Below are 23,232 nucleotides of genomic sequence, written 5' to 3' on the forward strand. Positions count from 1 at the left end.
ATTGTACCCTTCCACTCCTCTAACTCTGCAGTCTCGGGACTGCTCCATTTCACAGAAACGACCCCTTTTGCCCTTTTTGTTTCTTAGTAACTGTGGAATTTCCCATCCATTTCACATTTAAGACTACATTGTACGGATGGAGCAAAAGATTGATTGTCCTTCAATTTCATATGACGACCCATGTAGCTACCGTAATGCATGAAATTTAAATAAATTTTATTATGTCTGCAAATTTCCTGAGCTTTTATTATTTTTTCTGTGAATCTGAACTTATGTCAAAATAACCTTTTTTAAAGCAAAGGTAAAGATCTTAGATCTGCCAGTGATTTAAGTTGAACTATGGATTTCATGCTGCTCCAGTTCCTACTTTTTATGATTTTCGGACCACGCTTTTTTTTTTACATGACTTAGGCAAGATCCTTCTCTTCCTGACGCAGTAAATGAAAATGCTTGAACTGAGGTGGAACATGCCACAGATGAACCGGATTGTTCTCTCTTGAGTATAAAAAACAGGATTTATTTATTAAAAAAGCAAAACATCCACTATACACCAGATTATGGCATTCTGTTATCATCGCAGAACTCAATTCAGAGGACCATCCCAATGGAATTGAAAATGGGTTTTATTCATACCAGAAGATGTATTGTATGTGGCCGTCGGCCATCGCAAATAGTTAAAACATGGTAATACAGCAATATAAATAAAACAAATCAACGATTAAAATAATAACAGATACCAAAATGTACTAACTGTTTTAAACTTAATAACTCTTTCAGAAACCTTAGATCTTATTTTCTTTGCTGCTAGGGCAAACAAAGAGACCCTATGTGTTACTTAAGCATCTATTCACAGTGGGTAGCCGTGTTAGTCTGTCTGCAGTAGTAGAAAAGAGCAAGAGTCCAGTAGCACCTTAAAGACTAACAAAAATATTTTCTGGCAGGGTATGAGCTTTCGTGAGCCACAGCTCACTTCTTCAGATACAGCTAGGATGTGAATCCATCTGTCTTTAAGTAGAGGAGAGTGAATTCAGACAAGCATTAGTATGTCAATGTTAACAGTATGTCAATGTGAATAGCAGGCGTGATGGGATTAGGTGTGGCATGCAGAAGAGTCTGTGATGCCCAGGGGAGAGATGGGTGCGGAGAAATCAGCCTTGGTAATGAGCCATGAATGCAAGGTCTTTATTCTGCCCAGGTAAATGCATTGTCTTTAGTTTGAATATCAACTGTAATTTAGCACTTGCCGGGTGCTAAGAAAGGGGTCCGTGGGTGCCCGTGAACTAGAGACACGAGTGAATTAACAAGTCCTCACTAATCAGCCTTTCACATCACTTTTGGTCCCCTCAAGCCCTGTGTTCCAGCTAGGGTTGCTAGGTCCCTCTTTGGGAGGTTTTTGGGGTGGAGGCTGAGGGAGGGCGGGGTTTGGGGAGGGGAGGGACTTCAATGCCATAGAGCCCAATTACCAAAGCGACCCTTTTCTCCAGGGGAGCTGATCTCTATCAGCTGGAGATCAGCTGTAATAGCAGGAGATCTCCAGCTAGCACCTGGAGGTTGGCAACCCTAGTTCCAGCCCACCTGCTCTTCATTTCAGCTCCATGCAAAACAGGGGCAAGGGCACCGCTCCAACTGATAGGCAGCGTCGTGGAGCTTAGACAAAAAAAACGACTGACTTGCTGATGCTAAAATTGTCCTGGAAGAGAGATGCCTGGACTCTGCCCCGCCAGGCAAGCAAATCTGTCCCAACAGCCCCGCTTTGCCCATCTACTGCCGGCAGAGGGCGCTGTGGCGCTCGCCGCTGCCTGAGCGTCGATCGCCGCTGTAGTGAGGCGAGAGCGCGCATGCCCAGTGAGCGAGGAGCGCTGACGCCGTGGAAGGGGTGGGGGCGGAGAGTGGAGGTCGCTTCGTGGCGACGTCATCGAAGGGCGACGCGCTCAAGCCTGGGGACCACGTGGAAAGAGGAAGGGAAGCATGGCCGCTCCTGCTAAAACGCTGCCGCTTGACGCGGGGCAGGTAAAGGGGGGTGATTTCAATGGGGATGGGGGAGGTATTCGTTTTAAAAGTGCCATGAATTCCATTCATCTTGCAAATATTGTGTATTTTTTGTTTAAAAAATTGTGCGTGTTAAATGCTTCCGACTCATGGCGATCCTACGAACCCACCTCCTTCATAGGGTCAGCGTGGTGTAGTGGTTAAGAGCGGTGGTTTGGAGCGGTGGGCTCTGATCTGGAGAACCAGGATTGATTCCCCACTCCTCCACAAGAAGCCAGCTGGGTGACCCTGGGCTCGTCACAGCTCTCTCAGCCCCACCTACCTCACAGGGTGTCTGTTGTGGGGAAGGGAAGGTGATTGTAAGCCGGGTTGAGTCTCCCTTAAGTGGTAGAGAAAGGCAACATATAAAAACCAACTCCTCTTCTTCAAAATGTCCTGTCGCTAACAGCCATGCTCAGCTCTTGCAGACTGAGGGCCGTGGCTTCCCTAATGGGAGTCGATCCATCTCTTGTTGGGTCTTCCTCTTTTCCTGCTGCCTTCTACTTTGCTTAGCGTTATTGTCTTTTCCAGTGACTTGTCTTCTCATAATGTACAATAGCCCCGGTTTGGTCATTTTAACTTCTAGGGAGAAGTTCGGGCTTGATTTGATCTAGAACCCACTGATTTGTCTTTTTGGCTGTCCACGGTATCCGTAACCCTCTCCCCCAACACCACATTTCAAATGAATCTACTTTCTTCTTGTCAGCTTTCTGCATTGTCCAACATTCACACCCATTCATAGCAATGGGGAATACTATGGCATGAATTATCTTGATCTTGGTCGCCAGCAACACATCCTGACACTTAAGAATCTTTCCTAGCTCCCTCATGGCTACCCTTTCCAGTCTCGATATATGGAAAATTGAAGTTCATAGCCAATCAGTTAAGCTAATTAGGTAGGTTTGAAAACATTGCTGTCTATCTAAGATCCCTGTGGTGCTGAATGGTGAGCTGCAGTCTTGAAGTTGAAGCACGACCTGCGTTTGATCCCGACAGAAGTCGGTTTCAGGTAGCCAGCTTATGGTTGACTCCCATCCTTCCGAGGTTGGTGAAATGAGAACCCAGCTTGCTGGGGTTAAAATGTAGACAACTGGGGAAGGCAGTGGCAAACCACCCCGTAAACATAGTCTGCCTGGTGAACGTCACGATGTGACGTCACCCCGTGGGTCAGTAATGACCTGGTGCTTGCACAGGGGGAGTATCTTGGCCTTTACCTATCCAATCAGTCAAGCTAATTGGGTAGGTTTGAAAAAATTACTGCCAACCTAACTTAGCTTCCAGAGTTATTGTGAACCGAAAATGTCTTAATGAGATTTGTGGAGAGCATAAATGTGGCCTTAATATTTTATTGTATCGTTGCTCTTTCAGATTAAAAAGGCGGCTCACGCCCTGCTTGCTTACAACAAGTCCAGGCAGAAAACAGCTGAGAAACTGCTGCTGAATGAAGACCTGAATGTCTTTCTGATGGTCACAGTATGGAAAATCCCACCACGTGAACAAGTAGTCAAAATGTAAGGAGGTGTGTGGGAGGGAGTGTATTTTGATGGCAGAGCATCTGCTCGGCACGCAGAAGGCCCAGGGTTCAATGCCAGGCATTTCCAGCTCAAGAGTCTATATTGGGGTAGACAACCTCCAGCAAATGTGCCAGATGTTGTGCCCTAGACTGGGGCCAGGGGTGCTGGAAAACGCCATCAGGGTGGCTTATGCCTGTCATGACCCCCCAGATACCAGTCACCAACCAAGTCCAAGGCAAATCCCTCAGATGCTGGCATTGCCGCTAGTGCTTGGCACGTTTGGAGTGTCTCTGGCCAAGTACCAGTCTCACACACAGCCCTTTTGTTTGCCAGCACACTCAGCATCTTCACACTGTCCAAAACTGTTGCCTTTCCCTGCTCCTATATATAATTAAAAATCTTCTCTGCCTCTCTGTTTTATAGAACACTCCCTCACGGTATTCTGCCCGCAACTTCTGAGGTCTGCCTGTTTACCAAGGATGAGCCGGGCTTAACGGCTGAACAGACAGAGAACTTGTACAGGAAACTCTTGAGCCAGAATGGGGTCACAAACATCACTGAGGTATCAAGGACACTCGACTTCCTCTTTTTTTTTGTGTTCTGAATTTTCTGGGAAGGAGGGAAGACCACAGGACATGAAGCCCATAATGGAGAAGTCTAGGAAAAGTTGTTTTTTTAAAAAATGTGGTGTGTGTGTTTTGCCGTCAAATCACAGCTGACTTACGACAACCCCGTAGGGTTTTTAAGGCAAGAGACGTTCAGAAGTGGTTCGCCGTTGCCTGCCTCCACATCATGCCCCTGGTATTTCTTGGAGGTCTCTCATCCAAATACTTGCCAGGGTCGAGGCTGAGGGTGTGTGACTGGTCCAAGGTCACCCAGCAAGTTTCCAGGGCAGAGGGGGGATTTGAACCCAGGTTTTCCAGATCCTGTGGGCTGCCATTTTCTAACCATCACTGCTAGCTTTTTTGCAGGGCAGGAAAGGAAAAATCTGTTCGATCTTTCTTGCCTCGTAAATGCTCTGAGGTCATTTGCTGGTCCAGTTTCTCTCTCTCTCTCAATGAACTTTGGGCCGATTTGTATGAATTTATCTGTGTGGGAAAATAGTGCCTGCTTAAAGCAAGCGTGGGAGTTGAAAGGAAAAAAGCAAACCGTGCCGACGTGTCCACCCCAGGGCTCTCACCATGCTGGACTCTTATGTCTGATCCCAGAGGTTCTGGCGTCAGCATTACAGGTACAAAGTTATTGGTTGACTAGAGTGGTTTATTTTTAGCTCTCATTGAGTGTGTTTGATTTTTCTCTCCTTTACCCACCCCCCAGACTTGTTTGATTAATTGCGAGGGCCAGCACTGTCGTAGCCAACGCTCTGTTTTCTGTTTTCGAAGGTCATTTCTTACAAGACCCTGAAGAAAGAATACAAGTCGTTCGAAGCCAAGCGTCGCCTCGTGAATCGATTTTCCCTCTTTCTGTCCGATGACCGCATTAGAAGGCTTTTGCCGTCTCATATAGGGAAGCACTTCTATAGGAGTAAAAAGTAAGTGTGTTCGCTTTTGTGTGCTCTGCCGTCGCTGCGGTAATAACTGAACTGCCTTAACTGGAACCTTGTGTTTTTAAAACGGCAGGGCTCCCCTCTCCGTGAACTTGAAAGCGAAGAATCTGGCCAAGGAAATCAACAGGCATATCCAAGGAACCACGCTTCCAGTCACCAACAAGGGTTGCTGCTAGTGAGTATTAAGGTGTTTTTTTTCCTTTATCCCTAATACAGTAGCAAAGATGTGGGCTAAAGCGTGGATGTAGTTCTGGGTCCTTGCCACTGTGCACATGTGAACCAGCTTTCAGTGGTGACAGAGGGGGATGAACCCAGTGCTTAAGCAGGGGTCCCCAACCTTTTTGAGCCTGTGGGCACATTTGGAGCCAGGAAAGTTGTTGGCTGCTGCCATGGTGCCCACAGGCATTGGGGATCCCTGCCCTAGTGGATCCAGTACGACGAAGTACGATGAAGTCCTGAAGCCCTTGAATGTTGCCTTGTTTTTCAGTACAGCCCGCGTTGGACATACCGGGATGACCGCAGAGGAGATAGCGGCGAACGTTGTCGCCTTTGGGAGAGTGCTTTCCGCTAAAGCTCCGAAGGTGACGCCGCCTGAGCAGATGGTGGGGTGGGTTGTGCCACGGCTCCTTTTCACAGGTGTCCTTGTGAGTGAGTCGTGCGTCCGAGAGTGCTCACCTGGGGGATGGTCAGCCTAACTTCAGTTATCTCCCTCTATTCCGGTAGATCTCTCAGAGCATTAAAATTCTTCACCTCAAGACTGACAAATCTGTGGCTCTTCCCATTTTTAACTGGAGTTGTCCAGGTTCCCAGGACGTTGAGAAGCAGACTGGTGGTAAAGAGCGGAAGGTACGAGCCGGCCCTGAGTTGGTTAATGGGGCACTTTTTGCATGGCAGTCCTGGTGACTGAGTTCTTAGCTCTTCTTTTTTTATGTTTAATCTTCAGAGTTTTCAGATACGTGTTTCAGTCACCCCATGGGTCAGTAATGACCTGGTGCTTGCACAAGGGGTAACCTTTACCCCTGATAGACTTAATGAAACACCGGTAGCCATCTGGAATATATTTTCCTGTGAATACTTTTTCAAAATGGATTTATTGTGAGCCACCTTAAACTGGAGATTTGGAAGGGCGTGAATATTTAAGAAGGGAATCTGCAACTTCTCAACCCACTTTTTAATCTGGTTTTTAAGAAAAATAAGGAGAAGAAAAAGAATCAGAAGAAGAAGAAAAGTAAAGGGCCGACTCCAGGTAAAGCCGGAAAGCCGGTGGAAGGAAGTGACGTCCCTACCCCTGGAAGTCTGAAGAGGGAGGAAGAGGAGACAGAGATGTCAGATGTTGTGGGGCCGGAGCCAGAAGACGGTGAAGGAATTCCACTGCTGGTCCCGATTGAAATGCCAGCCGGTGTGCCAAAAGATAAGGTGAGTTCTGCTAAACCTGCTTTAACCTGGCTCAGGATTTTCTTTGAGAACTTGAACGACGATGCTTAACAGCCTGGCTACACCAGTTACTTGCTGGAACAGCATTGCCTGAAATCTCTGTGTGATTTTTGATATTAACCCCTTCCCAGTTCTTCTGCCCGTTCTCAGTAGACTCCGCTCTGTTGCTTGGAGAGTTGATTAGGCATAGCCAGGCTATGAAGCGGTGGGAGAGCCTGCGTGGTGTAGTGGTTAAGAGCAGTGGTTTGGAACGGTGGACTCTGATCTGGAGAGCCGGGTTTGATTCCCCACTCCTCCACATGAGCGGCAGAGGCTAACCTGGTGCACTGGGTTGGTTTCACCGCTTCTCCACATGAAGCCAGCTGGGTGACCTTGGGCTAGTCACAGCTCTCTCAGACCCACCTACCTCACAGGGTGTCTTGTGGGGAAGGGAAGGTGATTGTAAGCTAGTTTGATTCTTCCTCAAGTGGTAGAGAAAGTTGGCATATAAAAACCAACTCTTCTGGGAATTCAGGTGTATCGGCTAGTCTGTCATTGAGGTGGGTTGAAAGTTGGCAGTGGTGGTGAGAGTTGCTTCCTTTTCAGAGAACTGAAAACTGAGCATCTTGGTTGGTTTAAAGTTTTCTTTGTGGGGTTCTCCCTCCACCCCGGCTTTGAGAAAGGAGTTTATCTGTGAATGGCGGTGAAAATAGGAAGGTGAGTTTAGCATTTGTGTAGTAGCGAGAGCCTAAAAGAGAGTCTTTGTGCCCTTTGGAAGAGTGACTCCTGGTTGGCGAACAGGGGAGCCTTTTTGGCATAATGGCCTCCGGTAGGAATATATTGTACGCTGTTAGGGGGTGCTTGTTTTCTTTGTTTAGAGTGGGGAGGGGACCTAGTATAGTTTTTGCAAGACTATGGGGGTTACCACACTTTGTATTCCCAGCAATGTATTAAGAGTTTGAAAATGTTATAAAAAAAAAAACCTGTTTGCACTTTGTTTGGCCCCTTTAGCTGTGAAGACGTCTTCCAACCATTTATAAGCCGTGGTATCCAAAAACCCTTTTAAAGCGATGTTTTTTATAACATTTTCAAACTCTTAATACATCGATGGGAATACAAAGTGCGGCAACCCCCTATAATAGAGGCTGAAGAGGTGGGGAGCTGCAGCCTCAAACCAGTCAGTGTAGGATGTTTTTATAATGGGTTTCTTTCCCTTCGATGCTGAACAACATCTTAATACTCTTGATTTCCCTCCAAAATGTAGGTGGCAGAGGCTGGTCCTTCTGCAAAGGAAGAGGTGGAGACAGAGCCCAAAGGCCGCCTCCTTGGGAAGAGAAAGCCCTCCTTGTCTTCAAAGGCTTCCGTAACGGGACTGGAAACTCCTTCGGTTGGGGCAAGCCTCCAAACCCCAAAGCGGATCAAACAGGGCAAGAAGGCCAAGGCTCCAAAACCAGAGGTCCTGGAGAAGGAGTTGGCCGAGACCCCCCCGAAGCTGAAAAGGAAGTCTTTAGTGAAGCACAAAAGGGAGAAAGCTGTGACGTCCGCCAAGAAGACTCCCAGAACACCAAAACAGCCGATCGGGAAAAGGGAATTGTTACGCTCAGTGTGACCAGTGTAGCGTAATAGAATTGTGAGCTTTTAAATCCAAAACCTAAAGTTTCGCAAAGAAGATGGCTTGAGTTGTGTTTCTCCTCCCGTTTCCAGCTTTCCTCTTTTAAATGTATAATTTGGTTGTCCGCTGTCTGCAGCCACTGTTGGCGGGGCGGAAGCGGAACCCCTTTTCTATCACCATCTATAAAGCCAGACGTTATCCTCCAATACATGGGTTGTATCGTAACTTTGTTCTGCGGCTGGATTCTCTTTGGAACCCATCGGAACTAATGCTGCAGGCCCACCCTGACAGGCTTTGCCCAGGGGTGCGTAAAGGCTCAGTGACAATTGAAATGGCTTGTTGTATGATTTGCAAAACTCTCCGGGTTGTGGCAGACAGGTACAGTGGGTAGCACCTTAGAGACCAGCACGATTTTCAGGGTATAATTTTTTTTTAAACATATTTTATTATAAATTTTATAAAACAAACGAGACAATAGCAAACATACACATTCACACAGTCTTTTTTTCACTCTTTGCGGGGTTCCGGTAAATAATTGCCTTTTCAAAACTTGCATTTTAGATCTAAGAAAGAGATTAATCATCTCAATATACTATTCTATAAGCATTGCCATTATATCTGCTTTAGTTATAATTGCATTCATGACTATTCCTGCTACTTTACCAATCTCCACTTAAAGATTATACAATATTTATTATAGCTATTCTTAAGCTTATTCTCCCCCTCTGGCTTTGCTGCACCCTCTATTTCTACTTTTTATTACATATGAAACCAGTCCATCAAAATCAGTATTGTCTTCTCAGACCAGCAGCGGCTCTCCAGGGTCTCAGGCAGAGGTCTTTCACATCACCTACTTGCCTGGTCTCGGAGATGCCGGGAATTGAGCCTGGGACCTTCTGCATGGAAAGCAGAGGCTCTACCACTGAGCCACAGCATGTATAGACCAGATTGCAGTGGCTTCTAGTTGCATTGTGACCACTTATGAATGTAACTTATAGAAGAGATGGGAAGAGGTTGATGCTACTTCAATCGACTATTAGTGCATTAGGTTTTGTTCATTCACCGTCTGTCTGTTTCACACTCACCTGTTTCACTTTACAAGCGCACGGTATTTGCTTATGGTGATCCATAGTGGTGGCAGATGGAACGTTCTGCAATATTGGCAACAAGGTAACATGAAATACAATTTTGAAACCCCTCTCCTAATGACATCCATGGTAGACAGAAATTGTAAATGGCCGCAGAGGTCATTTGGGGGGGCGGGGGGGGCGCAAAGCTGTCGTAAGATCACAGCTGTTATTAGGCCCCAACTGAAGCACCGCAAACCTTCGGGGTAAGGGAAACAAACAAAAGAGGTGTGTGTGTAGAGAGAATCCGGAATAGAAAAGGAGGGGGGAAAGAAAAAGAGGTGGGATGACATTAAAATTGTGCCAAACGGGCACTGCAAACGTTGGCGTTTTTATAAATTGCAATGCAGACAAAAAATGGCTTTATTAACTTTGGGGGAGAGGACCAGCACCAGAAGGGCCACTTTGTAAAAAATAGTTGTTAACCTACCCTAGGCTTGCCAACATCCAGGTGTTGGCTGGAGATCTGGGTTTACAATTGATCTCAAGATGACAGAGATCACCTGGACAAATGGGCAGCTTTGGAGGAAGACTGGCATGATGTGTGTGTGTTTGTGTGTGTGTGTTAAGTGCCGTCAAGTCGCTTCCGACTCATGGCGACCCTATGAACGAAAGTCCTCCAAAGTGTCCCGTCTTTGACAGCCTTGCTCAGGTCTTGCAAACTGAAGGGCCGTGGCTTCCTTTCTTGAGTCCATCCATCTCTCGTTGGGTCTTCCTCTTTTCCTGCCGCCCTCAACTTTTCCTAGCATGACTGTCTCTTCCAGTGACTCTTGTTGTCTCATGGTGTGACCAAAATACGATAGCCTCACTTTAGTCATTTTAGCTTCTAGGGTCAGTTCAGGCTTGATTTTTTTTTCCAAATAACATTTTATTATTATTTTTTATAGTACAGTAGTTTCCTGGATGGCCCAGGCTAGCCTGATCTCATCAGATCTCAGAAGCTAAGCAGGGTCAGCCCTGGTTAGTATTTGGATGGGAGACCACCAAGGAATACCAGGGTTGCTGTGCAGAGGAAGGCAGCGGCAAACCACCTCTGTTAGTCTCTTGCCATGAAAACCCCAAAAGGGGTCGCCATAAGTCGGCTGTGCACTTTACACACACAGTTTCCATCATTCATTAAGATAATTATATAATTTAAACAACATTTCTCTATTCTATAGAACAAATTAGTTCCTACATTTACGTTGACTTCCCCTCTCTCCTCCTATCTTTTTGATAACTTTATTGTCACCTTTGCATTTAATTTCTAATTCAATACACAAGTCAAAAAGGGCAAGAGTCCAGTAGCACCTTAAAGACTAACAAAAATATTTTCTGGCAGGGTAGGAGCTCACGAAAGCTCATACCCTACCAGAAAATATTTTTGTGAGTCTTTAAGGTGCTACTGGACTCTTGCCCTTTTTGACTACTGCAAACAGACGAACACGGCTACCCACTGGGAATTAATTCAATACAGTACTTCATATATTAATCAGAAGTTCAGGCTTGGTTTGATCTAGAACCCACTTATTTGATTTGATCTAGAACCCTCTGATTTTTTTGGGGGGGGCAGTCCAGTTGCAACAGCATGACACCCCATTGCCACCCCACCCCCTCAGGCCCCCCTCCCCAAATCCCCAGCGACACCCCAACCCAGAGCTGGCGACGACCCCCTTCTGCTGGGGCGGCTTTGCAACGCGCCACGCGGCACAGCGGGAAGCCCGGGCTGCGTTCCAAGGGGGCGGGTCCTTCTCCTGTCGCGCCGCGCCTGCGTCATCGGAGCGCGCCGGGCGGAGCTGCCTGTGCGCGACGGGCATGGAGGCGCGGCGTGGCCGGAGACCCTGAAGCCTCCTGGGGAGAAGGTGGGGGGTATATTTGGGTCGGGGGGCGGTGCGAAGAAGGGGGGCAGCGGAAGAGTTGGGGTTTTTTTTTTCCTATTCCGACTTTACCCCTTAAGGGAGACTCGAACCGGCTCTCTCGGCCTAGCCTACCTCACGAGGTTGTTGTGAGGATGCAATAGAGAAGAAAAGAGTTGGTTTTTACATGCCGGCTTTCCTCTGCTGCTTAAGGGAGAATCAAACCGGCTGACAATCGCCTTCTCTCCCCTTCCCCACAACAGGCACCCCCTGTGAGGGAGGTGGGGCTGAGAGAAGTGTGACTTGCCCAGGGTCAGCCAGCTGGCTTCGTGTGTAGGAGTGGGGAGGAGCTGTGGCTGAGTTTGCAGAGCATCTGCTTGGCATGCAGAAGGGTCCCAGGTTCAATCCCCAGCATCCCCAGTTAAAGGGACCAGGCAGGTAGGTGATGTGAAAGACCTCAGCCTGAGACCCTGGAGAGCCATGGAGAGGGGCCGTGGCTCAGTGGTAGAGCCTCTGCTTGGCATGCAGAAGGTCCCAGGTCAATCCCCGGCATCTCCAGTTAAAGGGACCAGGCGGGTAGGTGTTGTGAAAGCCTGAGACCCTGGAGAGCCATAGAAAGGGGCCGTGGCTCAGTGGTGGAGCCTCTGCTTGGCATGCAGAAGGTCCCAGGTTCAATCCCCAGTGGCATCTCCAGTTAAAGGGACCAGGCAGGTAGGTGATGTGAAAGACCTCAGCCTGAGACTCTGGAGAGCTGCTTCCAGTCTGTGTAGACAATACTGACTTTGATGGACCGAGGGTCTGGTTCAGTACAAGGAAGCTTCTCTGAGTTTCTTATGAAAAGTGGAAGCTGTTTGGATAGGTGCGTGTGCTGGTTTGGGGCACCAAGCATCATGTTGTTTTTACATTGCACTATGTTCTGTTTTTGCCTTTTTAGGATCTCTGACATGTTGGCCGCTGATGAATTTCTAAGGTCGCCGCCAAGGAAAACAGTTCGATTTGGCGGGAGCTTGACAGAGATTCTGCTAAAATGGCAAAAGGTAATATGTCTGTGCATCATTGCCTGTGCTCCGTACATGGTGATTGCAAAAGTTATTCCATCTTAGCAAAATAAAGCAGGAGCTTGGTGTAGGGGTCCCCAGCTGTTTTGAGCCTGAGGGCACATTTGGAAAGGTGTTTCCTTTCTTCTTGGTGTCTGGTAATGTGCGCCATTTGAAGTAGAAGAAGAATTGAAGTAACTGAATCTAAAAACAGATTTTGCTGCACTGCATTGTCAAAGTTACTACGTATTCTGCCAGATAATTTTAGCTAGGAATCGGGGGAGTTTCCTAAAATCACTATCCTGTTTTGGGAGTTATCTTTTGCCTGAGTTGTCTTTTTATGCATGATCAGAGGTGGTGTTGTGAAAGTTCGTGAACTCACGATTGAATGGATTGCCAGAATACACCTTAATGGTCTTGTTTTTCTCTCTTAGGGAGAGACAACTGATTTTGATTTGTTGAAGCATCAGCTGAAAGATCCAGACATAAAAGTAATGGATTTTCCACCAAAGAATCTCAACGTGCTTGCTTCTTAAATAAAGAGAGAATAAAATCTTGGAATGCCCACTTGAAGCTTTCTGTACTGTTTGTATCCCTTAAAAAAAAAAAAAAAGCTTCAACCATCTATAGGCTGCTTATCTGCAGACTTTGGTGGTCTTCTAGAGGTAGACCACATTTGGATGTGATTTTTGTATATGATTGTATTTGGGTTGTGGTGGCATTTGGAAATAATTGGTGAAGCTTGTTTCATGAAGCTCTTCCCCTCTCACCTTCCCCTCCACCCCAGAGAGATGACTTGTTTAAAATGCATATAAGTTTGTCTGAGGACAAGAATACACATAGGAAGTCTTACAGAATGGCTATGTCTTACTTTTTAAAAAAACACCAATAATAATAATATTTTGGACTTTTAACAGTGTTCAACTGTCAAAGAAACACATTTCTTTTTTATTTAAAGGATGACCAGATTATTAACTGGCTGCGCGAGTTCCGTTCTTCTGTCGCGCTCCTGACAAAGGAATTTGAACAGCTCGTCGGCATCTTGTTGGTAAGAATGTGCTGATGGAGGGGAATGTTTTAGATGCTTCTTTTTGTTTAATCTGCCCAGTGCACATTCTCATTGCTCGTATATACAACAATGCAGAAAATACCGTGGCTCCAAAGAAGCAAAGCTGTGGAGGAGGAGTACTTGGCTTTCCTGAGCAACCTGGTGTCGGCCCAGACAATCTATCTTTGGCCATGTCTCTCTATGATCGTCTCGCACTTTATTCCCCGTGAGTTCTCCCCTCCCCTCCACGGTTATTACCACTGGAAAACTAGTTTGGCCATGTGACTGTCATTTTAAGTGGTATATTAAAAAGAAAGATCCTGTTTCCCACCAGCTCGAATCACGATACGGGAGGATGACGTGGACATCTCCGATTCGGACAACGATGATGAAAGTGAGTGGTCATATTGTATTCAGTGCTCAACTCTGTTCCCAAATAGTTTTGTTCATTGGGTGTATTATTTCCTCTTAAATACAAAGGAACTAGCATTGCGAAACCTACAAAGAGTGGTGTCTGCGTTTATATAAGCCTGAGGAATAAGTGTGTATTGTACGTCTCCTTAATACGTGTGGACGGTTTGCTGTCGACTCAAGTACCAACCGTCTTGAGAAATGGAAGGAATCCACCTATGGAATCCACCTGGATGCCTGTGCCCTGCTTGCTTTGACAATTCTGAGTATTTTTCCCCCCCGATTCTTGCAGACGTGACCAGATCCTTTAGTGCGTGTCACAGAGCGTTGCAAACCATTGCTGGATACGTCCCTTTGTAAGTCCCTACAATTTTATTTGGCTGGTTGGCTAAGCTAATGCATGTCCCTTTCCCCCTGCCCATAAAGTGAAATGAATTGTTAAGCGTTTAGGGCTGCATGAACTCTCTCTGTTTATTTATTTGTGTTGCAGGACACCGCAGTTTCTTATGCCGGTTCTAACTGAAAAATTCCCCTTCATCAATAAATCAGAAAGAACTCTGGTAAGAGAGCGATGCCTCTTTTTTTGTTTCGTTGGCTTAGTAAAATATTTTTATCCCTCTTCATAGCTTAAGGGGGCTCACAAATCACAATTTTAAACGTAAAGAAAAATAAAAAATAAAACCCCAAGTAACCATCCTCCTCCCTATATAAATGCCTGCAGTCTAAACCCCATCATGGCAAATCACAGGGCCTTGCAAGACCTCGTAAACATTTCTAGAGACACAGAGCACCTCTTTTTTTGCTGCTGCATTTGCATTTTGGGTGCATGTGTCAAGTCAGTCCCGACTCATGGTAATTTTGGGTTCATGTGTCAAGTCAGTTCCGATTTATGGCAATCCAGCGAATTAATGACCTTCAAAACGTCTCATTGTTAATAGCCTTGCTCAGGTCTTGCAATCTGAGGGCCGTGGCTTCCTTTATAGAGTCAATCTATCTCCTGCTGGGTCTTCCTCTTTTCCTGCTGCCTTCCACTTTTCCTACCATTATTGTCTTTTCCAGTGTAGCTGGCTCCACCTCCTTCAGCAGAGCCATGTTGCTGCACCCACCTTGCAGTGTCAGAATACCACATGCGCCTTCATGCTCAAAAAGGTTGGGGACCCCTGCTGTAGAGATTAAAGCTTTTGGAACCTTAGGGACATAGCTGAGCAAGAGAGCCTCCCTTGACAAAGAGGGATTTAATTAGAGTAATATTTGTCTTACAGCAATGCTACGTACACAACATGCTTCGAATTAGTGGCTACATCCCAGTGCTGCGGCATGACATTTTGGAGCTGGTGATTGAAAGGCTGTTAAAGATGGATGTAAGTGTAGAGTCTCGCAAGTTGTTGCTTTGGAAAACACCGTATCGTTACAAGTTGTGTGCGTGTTTCAGTATGACTTCCTATTGCAAGGTAATTGTCATCCTTTCCTGGGAGATTGGAAGAAGCTAAAGTTTCCCTTCTCTCAGCAGACACCTCTTGGGAGATAACCACTCAAGTAGCCAAATTCTGCCTCCGGTCTAGTGGGATTCGTAAACGGCTAATTGAAAACCCTTCCCCATAGAAGATCTTTCCTCCCCCTCTTCAAATCATCACTCCCAGAATCATCAACTTTTATTATTTTATTATTTTAAACCCAACTTTGATTTTATTTAGAGCTGATATTGTATCGAAATAAAACCTGATTGATTGGTTGATTGGTTGGTAAGTGGTGGAGGGAGCCCCATGTCGCAGTACTGCAGTCAAAGCTCAGCTCACGACCTGAGTTCGATCCCGATCGTCAGTACAATGAGTACCCAGCTTGCTGGAGGTAAAGCGTAGATGACTGAGGAAGGCACTGGCAAACCACCCCATAAACATAGTCTGCCTAGTCAACGTTGTGATGTGATGGCACCCAATGGGTCACTAGTGACCTGGTGCTTGCACAGGGGATTACCTTTACCTTTTTTTTACCTAATGGTGGTGTCACCCTCAATAGTCTCTAATCCCTTAATCTGCTTGCTAAACACAGCTGGGTCTAGTCAATATCTGGGAGGGAGACAACTCTGCCTTGGAAAGAAGGACGACATATGAATAGGCCGTGGCTCAGTGGTAGAGCATCTGCTTGGCATGCAGAGGGTCCCAGGTTCATTCCCCGCATCTCCAGTTAAAGGGACTAGGCAAGTAGGTGATGGGAAAGACCCCCTGCCTGAGACCCTGGAGAGCTGCTGCCGGTCTGAGTAGACAATACTGACTTTGATGGATTAAAGTTCTGATAAAGCAGCTTCAGTAAAAGTACATTAATTAAAAAGGTGGACGGTGTTTTGCAATTGAGTTACAGTGTCCCTGTTTGAAACTTCCACGTGTGTGAGGTGTTTAACCCAAACCGAAATTAGGGTTGTCCTGGTGTCCACCAAACTCATCTTTAAAAGTATTCCATCCCCTACTGTTTGTCCCAGGTGAGCGCTCCAAGGAAAGATATTGATGCTGCTGAAGAGGCTGAAAGCAAGCAAGCTTCTGAGGAAGGACTCTTTGACATGGTAAATTTGGGGGCCAAATTGGAAGGAAGTTTATATTTAAGCGTGTTTTGTCAGCAGCAGAGCTGAGCAGGAATGCCGAAATGTGTCATGTGGTTTTCTGTCACACGAATGAGACTTGGGTTCATTGGTTTGGGGGAAGGGTGGGTTAAAAAAAACCTGGACTAGATAGATACAGAAGAAGAAAAGTTGGTTTTTATAAGCCAACTTTCTTTATCTTTTAAGGAGAATCAAAGCGGCTTATAATCTCCTTCTCTCCTCTCCTCACAACAGATACCCTGTGAGGTAGGTGGGACTGAAAGAGTTCAGAGAGAGTCATGACTAGCCCAAGGTCACCTAGCTGGCTTCATGTGGAGGAGTGGGAAAACCAACCCGATTCACCAGATTAGAGTCTGCCACTCTTAACCACTACACCACACTGGCTGCAAGCTGGGTTTTATTTGGCTGGGAAAGAATTGGTTCCTTGGTGATTGACTTTCAACTTGTTACAGGAACGAGGCTGTAACATGGACAATAGAAGCAGGCTTTCTTACCACTTCTGTAAACCACTGTGTTGCTCTGACCTTGACATCCTGGGCTATTCTGATCTCGTCAGATCTCAGAAGCTAAGCAGGATTGGCCCTGGCTAGTATTTGGATGGGAGACCTCCAAGGAATACAAGGGTCGTGACGCGGAGGCAGGCAAAGGCAAACCACCTCTGCATGTCTCTTGCCTCAAAAACCCCACCAGAGTTCGTCATAAATCAGGTCTGACTTGACAACAAAAACTAAGAAACAAACAAAAAAACCACCATGTTAGCATTTGTTTTCCCCATATTGTCTTTTTAACAGGATGAAGATGAGGAAAACAGAGAGAAGAATGACATCATGGCTCATCCGATTGCAGATCGCCTGGACATCCTGATGATGGTCTTATTTTCCTATATTAAAGATGTCTGCCATGTAAACGGTAAGGCATTTGTTCACATTCCGCCTAAATTTTCTGTCTCTGTCATCATGCTGACTCCTCACTGTCAATCTTAAAGCTATTTCAATTGTGAAATTAGTATGCCAGGTTTCTTGGGGTTTTTTTTAAAACAAAATTAAGCCTCAAAGTGGTTTACAGACACATTAAAATCTCCATATATTGGTAGAACATGTAAGTAAAATAGCGAGGAACATAAAATCGAATCAGATAGAAATCCAGTCCCATTTGCAAGATCTAAAAACTGTTGTTTAAAAGCTGAGGAAATGATACCCGGTGCGGTCTAGTGGTTAGAGTGGAAGGCTGGGATCTGGGAGACCTCGGTCTGGGTCCCCACTTTACCATGGAAGCTTGGCGGAAGGCCCTCCCATGAGCCTATTGGGTGATGGCGAAGAAGGTGCATTTCTCAGCCGTTACAGTATCTGTTCTTACACTTGCATAGCGAAACCAATTAGGAAAACTATAAGAAAACTCTTAAGAAGAAGAAGAATTGGTTTTTATATGCCGACTTTCTCTACCACTTAAGGAAGAACCAAACCAGCTTACAATCACCTTCCCTTCTCCACCACACAACAGACACCCTGTGAGGTAGGTGGGGCTGAGAGAGCTGTGACTAGCCCAAGGTCACCCAGCCGGCTTCATGTGGAGGAGTGGGGAAACAAATCCATTTCAACAGATTAGCCTCCTCCTCTCATGTGGAGGAGTGGGGGAATCAAACCTGGTTCTCCAGATCAGAGTCCACCACTCTTAACCACTACACCACGCTGGCTCTCTTAAAGGTGCGGGCTCTCTCTTACCATGGGAACAAGTTTTTTAATGTCGTTCACAGGCAAGCTTGATCTTGGGAGAACGAAGGACTTGTATCGGGATCTCGTGCCGATCTTTGATAAGCTCATTTTGCCCACCCACGGCTCATATCACGTCCAGTACATCATGTTCTACCTCTCTAGCTTCAAACTGGTGTGTATGGTTCCATATTGAGTTTCTTTCTGTTTGTTGCCTTGGTCTTCAGGAACACTTCTGCCAGCATACTGTAGGTGTTTACTACAACAACCTCCTGGCAATGAAAAATTAGTATCTTTAATAAGTGTTCGGTGCCAGAAGGCACTGTGTTGACCTAGTCACAGAAGTATTAATGTGTCGTGTACACCCCGTCTCTTGTCAGGGGATTGCGGAAGCTTTTGTGGAACACCTTTGGAAGAAGCTGCAGAACCCAAACAACCCGGCAGTGATCAGGCAGGCCGCTGGGAGCTACATCGGTAGCTTTTTGGCCCGAGCGAAATTTGTTCCCGTCGTGTAAGTGGTCTGCCGAAGTCCTTGATGTGGTGCCTTAAGGGGTTTTCAGGGGTATGCTGGAGGAGGCACGGAGGTTTAAAACCCCAAACATCCGGGCTCAGCCTTGACTGCTAAGTCAAGAGCCAGCATGGTGGTGTGGTTCAGAGCGGTGGTTTGGAGCGGTGGGACTCTGATCTGGAGAACCGTGTTTGATTCCCCACTCCTCCACGTGAGCGGCGGAGGCTAATCTGGTGACTGGATTTGTTTCCCCGCTCCTACACACGAAGCCAGCTGGGTGACCTTGGGCTAGTCACAGCTCTCTCTGCCTCACCTACCTCACAGGGGGTGTCTGTTGTGGGGAGGGGAAGGTGATTGTAAGCCGGTTTGATTCTGTCTTAAGTGCTAGAGAAAGTTGGCATGTAAAAACCAACTCTTCTGCTTCTTCTTTTGCTTCTGCTGCTGCTTCTGCTGCTGAACACTGATTTTTTGGGGGGTTTGTTAACCCCATTGCAGGACGGTGAAAGCTTGCCTGGAGTTACTGGTCAGCTGGCTACACAAGTACATCGACAACCAGGGCTCTGGGTCCAAAGCCTTTTGCGACATTGCTCTGCACGGGCCCTTCTATGCTGCTTGCCAGGCTGTGTTCTACGTGGTGATATTTCGCCATAAGCAGATATTGGACGGAAACCTGAAGAAAGGTGAGTGCGAACCTGTCTCTCAGCGGCACTGTACAGAAGGTACATAGAGTATGTTCACCTCTATACCTAGGTCTAAACTTGCTGCAGTATCTCCCGAAGCATTTTGATTTTCTGACAAACCCGCAATACAGACGATTATTTAAGTTGGCTGGACTGAATGCCGTTCCGTCAGGGGAGTCAATGGGTCGTTTAAATAGGGTACCTTATTGTGAGAGAGTATGTCAATGCGGTTCTGGCCAAATAGACACTGTTCAGCATTCCTTGTTTAGCTGCCACCTGCTCGGTTTAGGGAACGGGCCGTGGCTCAGTGGTAGAGCATCTGCTTGGCATGCAGAAGGTCCCAGGTTCAATCCCCCGCATCTCCAGTTAAAAGGACTAGGCAAGCAGGTGATGTGAAAGACCCCTGCCTGAGACCCTGGAGAGCCGCTGCCAGTCAGAGTAGACAATACTGACTTCGATGGACCGAGGGTCTGATTCAGTATGGCAGCTTCATGTGTGTTCAATGAAGCTAGAGACAGATGGATAAAGCCTTTTATCCGGGAATCTGCCTGTGAACTGGATAATTTGATGGTTCTTTTAGCAGAGGTGGATTTTAATACTACATTGGCAGTTACCAAGTTTCCCCCCAGTCAATTAAGATGAAATGCTCATTTTCTTATTGGTTATCTAGATATTTGTTTATACATAGATAGTTCTTTTTCTTTAATTTTGATTGTAGTGTGACAGTGCTCAGGACCGAATTGGCCATACGAACAGTATCGTTAAAGTAAATGAAGGTGCACCCTTCAGAAAGGAAAACCCCTTTTTAAGTTGTTTTTGTTCCGAAGGTTTGGCGTTCCTGCAGAGCTTGAATTTTGAGCGTGTCGTTATGTGCCAACTCAACCCCCTGAAGGTTTGCCTGTCCTCTGTTGTGAACTTCTTTGCCGCTATCACCAGGTCAGTGTCTCTTGAATTTTCCATAGATTTGTACAGTCATTGTGTTATGGGAAAGCTGTTTATTTGCCCTGTGTGTGTTTTAACATGGGGTAGCATTTAAAAAAACCCAGCTTCCTCCGCTTACAGACTGAAGGGGCATTGTCCCCCTCTACCCATTGGTTCTGCACCACACCTAAAAAAGGATATTGCAGAGCTTGAGAAGGTGCAGGAAAAAAGCAACCAAAATGATCAGGGGGGCTAGAGCAACTACCCTGTGAGGAGCGGTTAAAACGCTTTGGGTTGTTTAGCTTGGAAAGAAGGTGGTTAAGGGGAGACAGGATAGAGGTCTATAAAATTATGCTTGGCGTGGAGAGAGTGGACAGGGAGAAGCTTTTCTCCCTCTTTCAAAATACCAGAACACGGGGGTCATCTGCTGAAGCTGGAGGATGAAAGATTCAGAACTGATAAAAGGAAGTATTTCTTCACACAACACATAGTTAAATTGTGGAACTCCCTGCCCCAAAATGTGGTGATGGCTGCCAACTTGGAAGGCTTGAAGAGGGGAGTGGACATGTTCATCGAGGAGAGGGCTGTCTATGGCTGCTAGTCAAAATGGTTACTAGTCATGATGCACATCTATTCTCTCCAGTATCAGAGGAGCATGCCATGAAACACAGGCAGGATAATGCTGCTGCAGTCATCTTGTTTGTGGGGTTCCTGGTTGGCCACTGTGAACAGAGTACTCGACTTGATGGGTCTGGGTCTGATCCAGCAGGGATTTTCTTATGTTCTTAAATGTAGACCAGACCTTTGAACAACAGCCAGAAGCCGCAAACTTCAACTAGGCACTGATGAGGTCTTTTAATTCCACGCCTCTCTTGTCTGTTTTCCCTTTATTAAGAAACCAAGGGGAGGCTGACCTGTCTGGCTTTCTTCCAGGAAGTACCAGATTGCATTCTGCGACACCATCATCGAGAGGAACCGGAGGCAGGTTTTGCCCGTTGTAAGGAGCAGCTGTGGGGGCGACTCTGTCGAGACCTTTACCAATCCCCTGGACAGCTTTTTCCCTTTCGATCCCTACATTCTCAAAAGGTACCTCTTTCCAGAAAGCAGCAGCCTCCATCTTTCCAAAACTACGCCATGCTAAGTTTCAGAGGGGGAGTACCCAAATGTCATTGTTACTTGAAGGGCCGCCATATAGAGGAGGGTGCTGAGTTGTTTTCTGTCGCCCCAGAAGGTCGGACCAGAACCAGCTGGTGGAAATTAAATCAAAAGAGTTTCCATCTAGACATCAGGAAGAATTTTCTAACAGAGCGGTTCCTCAGTGGAACAGGCTTCCTCGGGAGGTGGTGAGCTTTCCTTCCCTGGAGGTTTTTATTTTATTTATTTATATTTATTTATTTTGTGATTTATAACTTGCCCACCCTGGCTGAAGCTGGCTCAGAGCGGGTAACATCATATAAAAACATCACTACACCAACAATAAGAATCTAAATGTAAAACATTAAAATCCCAATTAAAACACAAAATTACAAAGTTTCAAATGGTGCCTAACTATACTCGCATTGCTGGGTGTTTGCAGCAGGTTACCCCTCCGTTGACATCAACAATATAACAGGAAGGAGGGACAATAGGCAGAGGTTTTAAGCAGAGGTTAGATGGCCATCTGTCAGCAATGCTGATTCTATAACCTTAGGCAGATCATGAGGGAGGGCATCTTGGCCATCTTCTGGACATGGAGTAGGGGTCACTGGTGTGTGTGTGTGTGTGTGGGGGAGATAGTTGTGAATTTCCTGCATTGTGCGGGGGGTTGGACTAGATGACCCTGGAGGTCCCTTCCAGCTCTTATGATTCTATGAAAGATTCTCTGTCCCTTCCCATTGAAATAATCCAGGCAGCTAACCAAGCCACGCAAAAAAAACCCACCGGCAAACAAAAATGCTGCAGCAGAAGAAAAGAGGCTAGTTACAGCAGAACAACCACTAAGTCATAGCACTAGGTCGCCACGTTATTAATATTATTTATCTCTGTAGCCCAACTTTCTTTGGTTCTTTGGTTTAGAAGATAAGAAGTGTGGTATCGGTGTCCGTCCGTCCCCCATTTTGTCCTCTCATGCCATATCGCCATGTGTTTTGCAGATCAAAGAATATAATCGACCTTTTGTATCAGTTTTGGGAAGAGCAGAATGCTGAGGATCTCACGGAAGCGTCTGACCCCGCCGATGAGGTAAGGAAGTCGTCCCGACCTAGATCCGGCTGGTTCCCAAAGCATTTACACCCTTCATGCTTCTCTGCGTCATCCCGAAAAATATCTGTGCTTTGGGTTTTCGTCCCCTAGCGATGGCTCTTTTAGATAGCAGATTTTTTTTTTGGGAGGGGGGGGACATTTAATTGGAAAGCAGCGTTCAATGTCTCCTAGTAAATAAAAGCGTGCAGGGTTAGATCCAAAGACCATAAGAAAAAGGAAAAAAAAATGCTTTAATTAAGCTGACAATATAATAACGATAAAAATACCGAAGATGCTCGCTGGAATTCAACAATTTTAAGGATAGAGAAAGCATTCTAATGTGTAAATTGTAGGGAGGGAGTGATATAATAATAATGCGGATTTTAGTTAAATAGACAAATAGATATTATTTGATTAAGTGCTATGGGTATTTTAGTTATATTAGCGCTGTTTTAGTGTAGTTTTTTAAAAATAATTTGTATCACCAGTATTTGATTTTTTCAAAGTAATGATATATCTAGGGTTTCCCCCCCCTTTTTAATTGTAAGAATAAATGTTTCTTAAAAAAAAAAGCGGGGGGGAATGCTAATCTTGCTCCGCCGGATCTGGCTGACCCGATCTCATCAGATCTCAGAAGCTAAGCAGGGTCAGTCCTGGTTAGTATTTGGATGGGAGACCTCCAGGGAAGACCAGGGTCGCTATGCCCAGGGAGGGAATGGCAAACCATCTCTGTTTAAGGCTGTCATTTTGCAAGACACCTTTTGGATGTAGCCTAGCATTCATATCTCCCTAAAAAACAAAAATAAGTTACCATCGGTTTGCGCTTCGTGTTTTTCAGGGGTTGCTTTCAGGAAAATGTTTTTGCTTTTCTTTTGTGCAGTGCAAAGGTGAAGAAGAAGATGACTTCCTGAAAGGCGAAACACCTCAGAATGATGGTTTGATCGGCATGACTCCAGGCTGCTTTGATTCAGCCCTGCGGAGCCCGGACAGCTCGGTGGGTTCGCCGCCAGTCACTTCTTTGCTGCGGTAG

General features: G+C 46.0%; 2 protein-coding genes across 2 annotated transcripts; both read left to right on the plus strand.

Moving 5' to 3' along the window:
• Positions 1–1,968: 1,968 nt before the first annotated feature.
• Positions 1,969–8,110, plus strand: RSL1D1 (ribosomal L1 domain containing 1). Its single transcript, XM_056866396.1, has 9 exons — positions 1,969–2,010; positions 3,397–3,539; positions 3,966–4,104; positions 4,925–5,073; positions 5,162–5,263; positions 5,576–5,669; positions 5,812–5,934; positions 6,277–6,504; positions 7,766–8,110. Exons 1-9 carry the CDS (start codon positions 1,969–1,971, stop codon positions 8,108–8,110), a joined length of 1,365 nt encoding a protein of 454 aa, XP_056722374.1.
• A 3,903-nt stretch (positions 8,111–12,013) lies between these two features.
• RRN3 (RRN3 homolog, RNA polymerase I transcription factor) lies at positions 12,014–23,232 on the plus strand. The gene is made up of 17 exons (XM_056866564.1): positions 12,014–12,112; positions 12,547–12,603; positions 13,071–13,160; positions 13,257–13,386; positions 13,495–13,554; positions 13,864–13,927; positions 14,062–14,131; positions 14,834–14,932; positions 16,048–16,128; positions 16,956–17,073; positions 17,918–18,048; positions 18,254–18,384; positions 18,877–19,061; positions 19,889–19,997; positions 20,916–21,068; positions 22,115–22,202; positions 23,083–23,232. The coding sequence occupies exons 1-17, from the start codon at positions 12,020–12,022 to the stop codon at positions 23,230–23,232; spliced, it is 1,809 nt and encodes a 602-aa protein (XP_056722542.1). The 5' UTR covers positions 12,014–12,019.

This window comes from Euleptes europaea, chromosome 21 (genome assembly GCF_029931775.1).
Source record: "Euleptes europaea isolate rEulEur1 chromosome 21, rEulEur1.hap1, whole genome shotgun sequence".
In the NCBI taxonomy this organism is placed as follows: Eukaryota; Metazoa; Chordata; class Lepidosauria; order Squamata; family Sphaerodactylidae; genus Euleptes; species Euleptes europaea.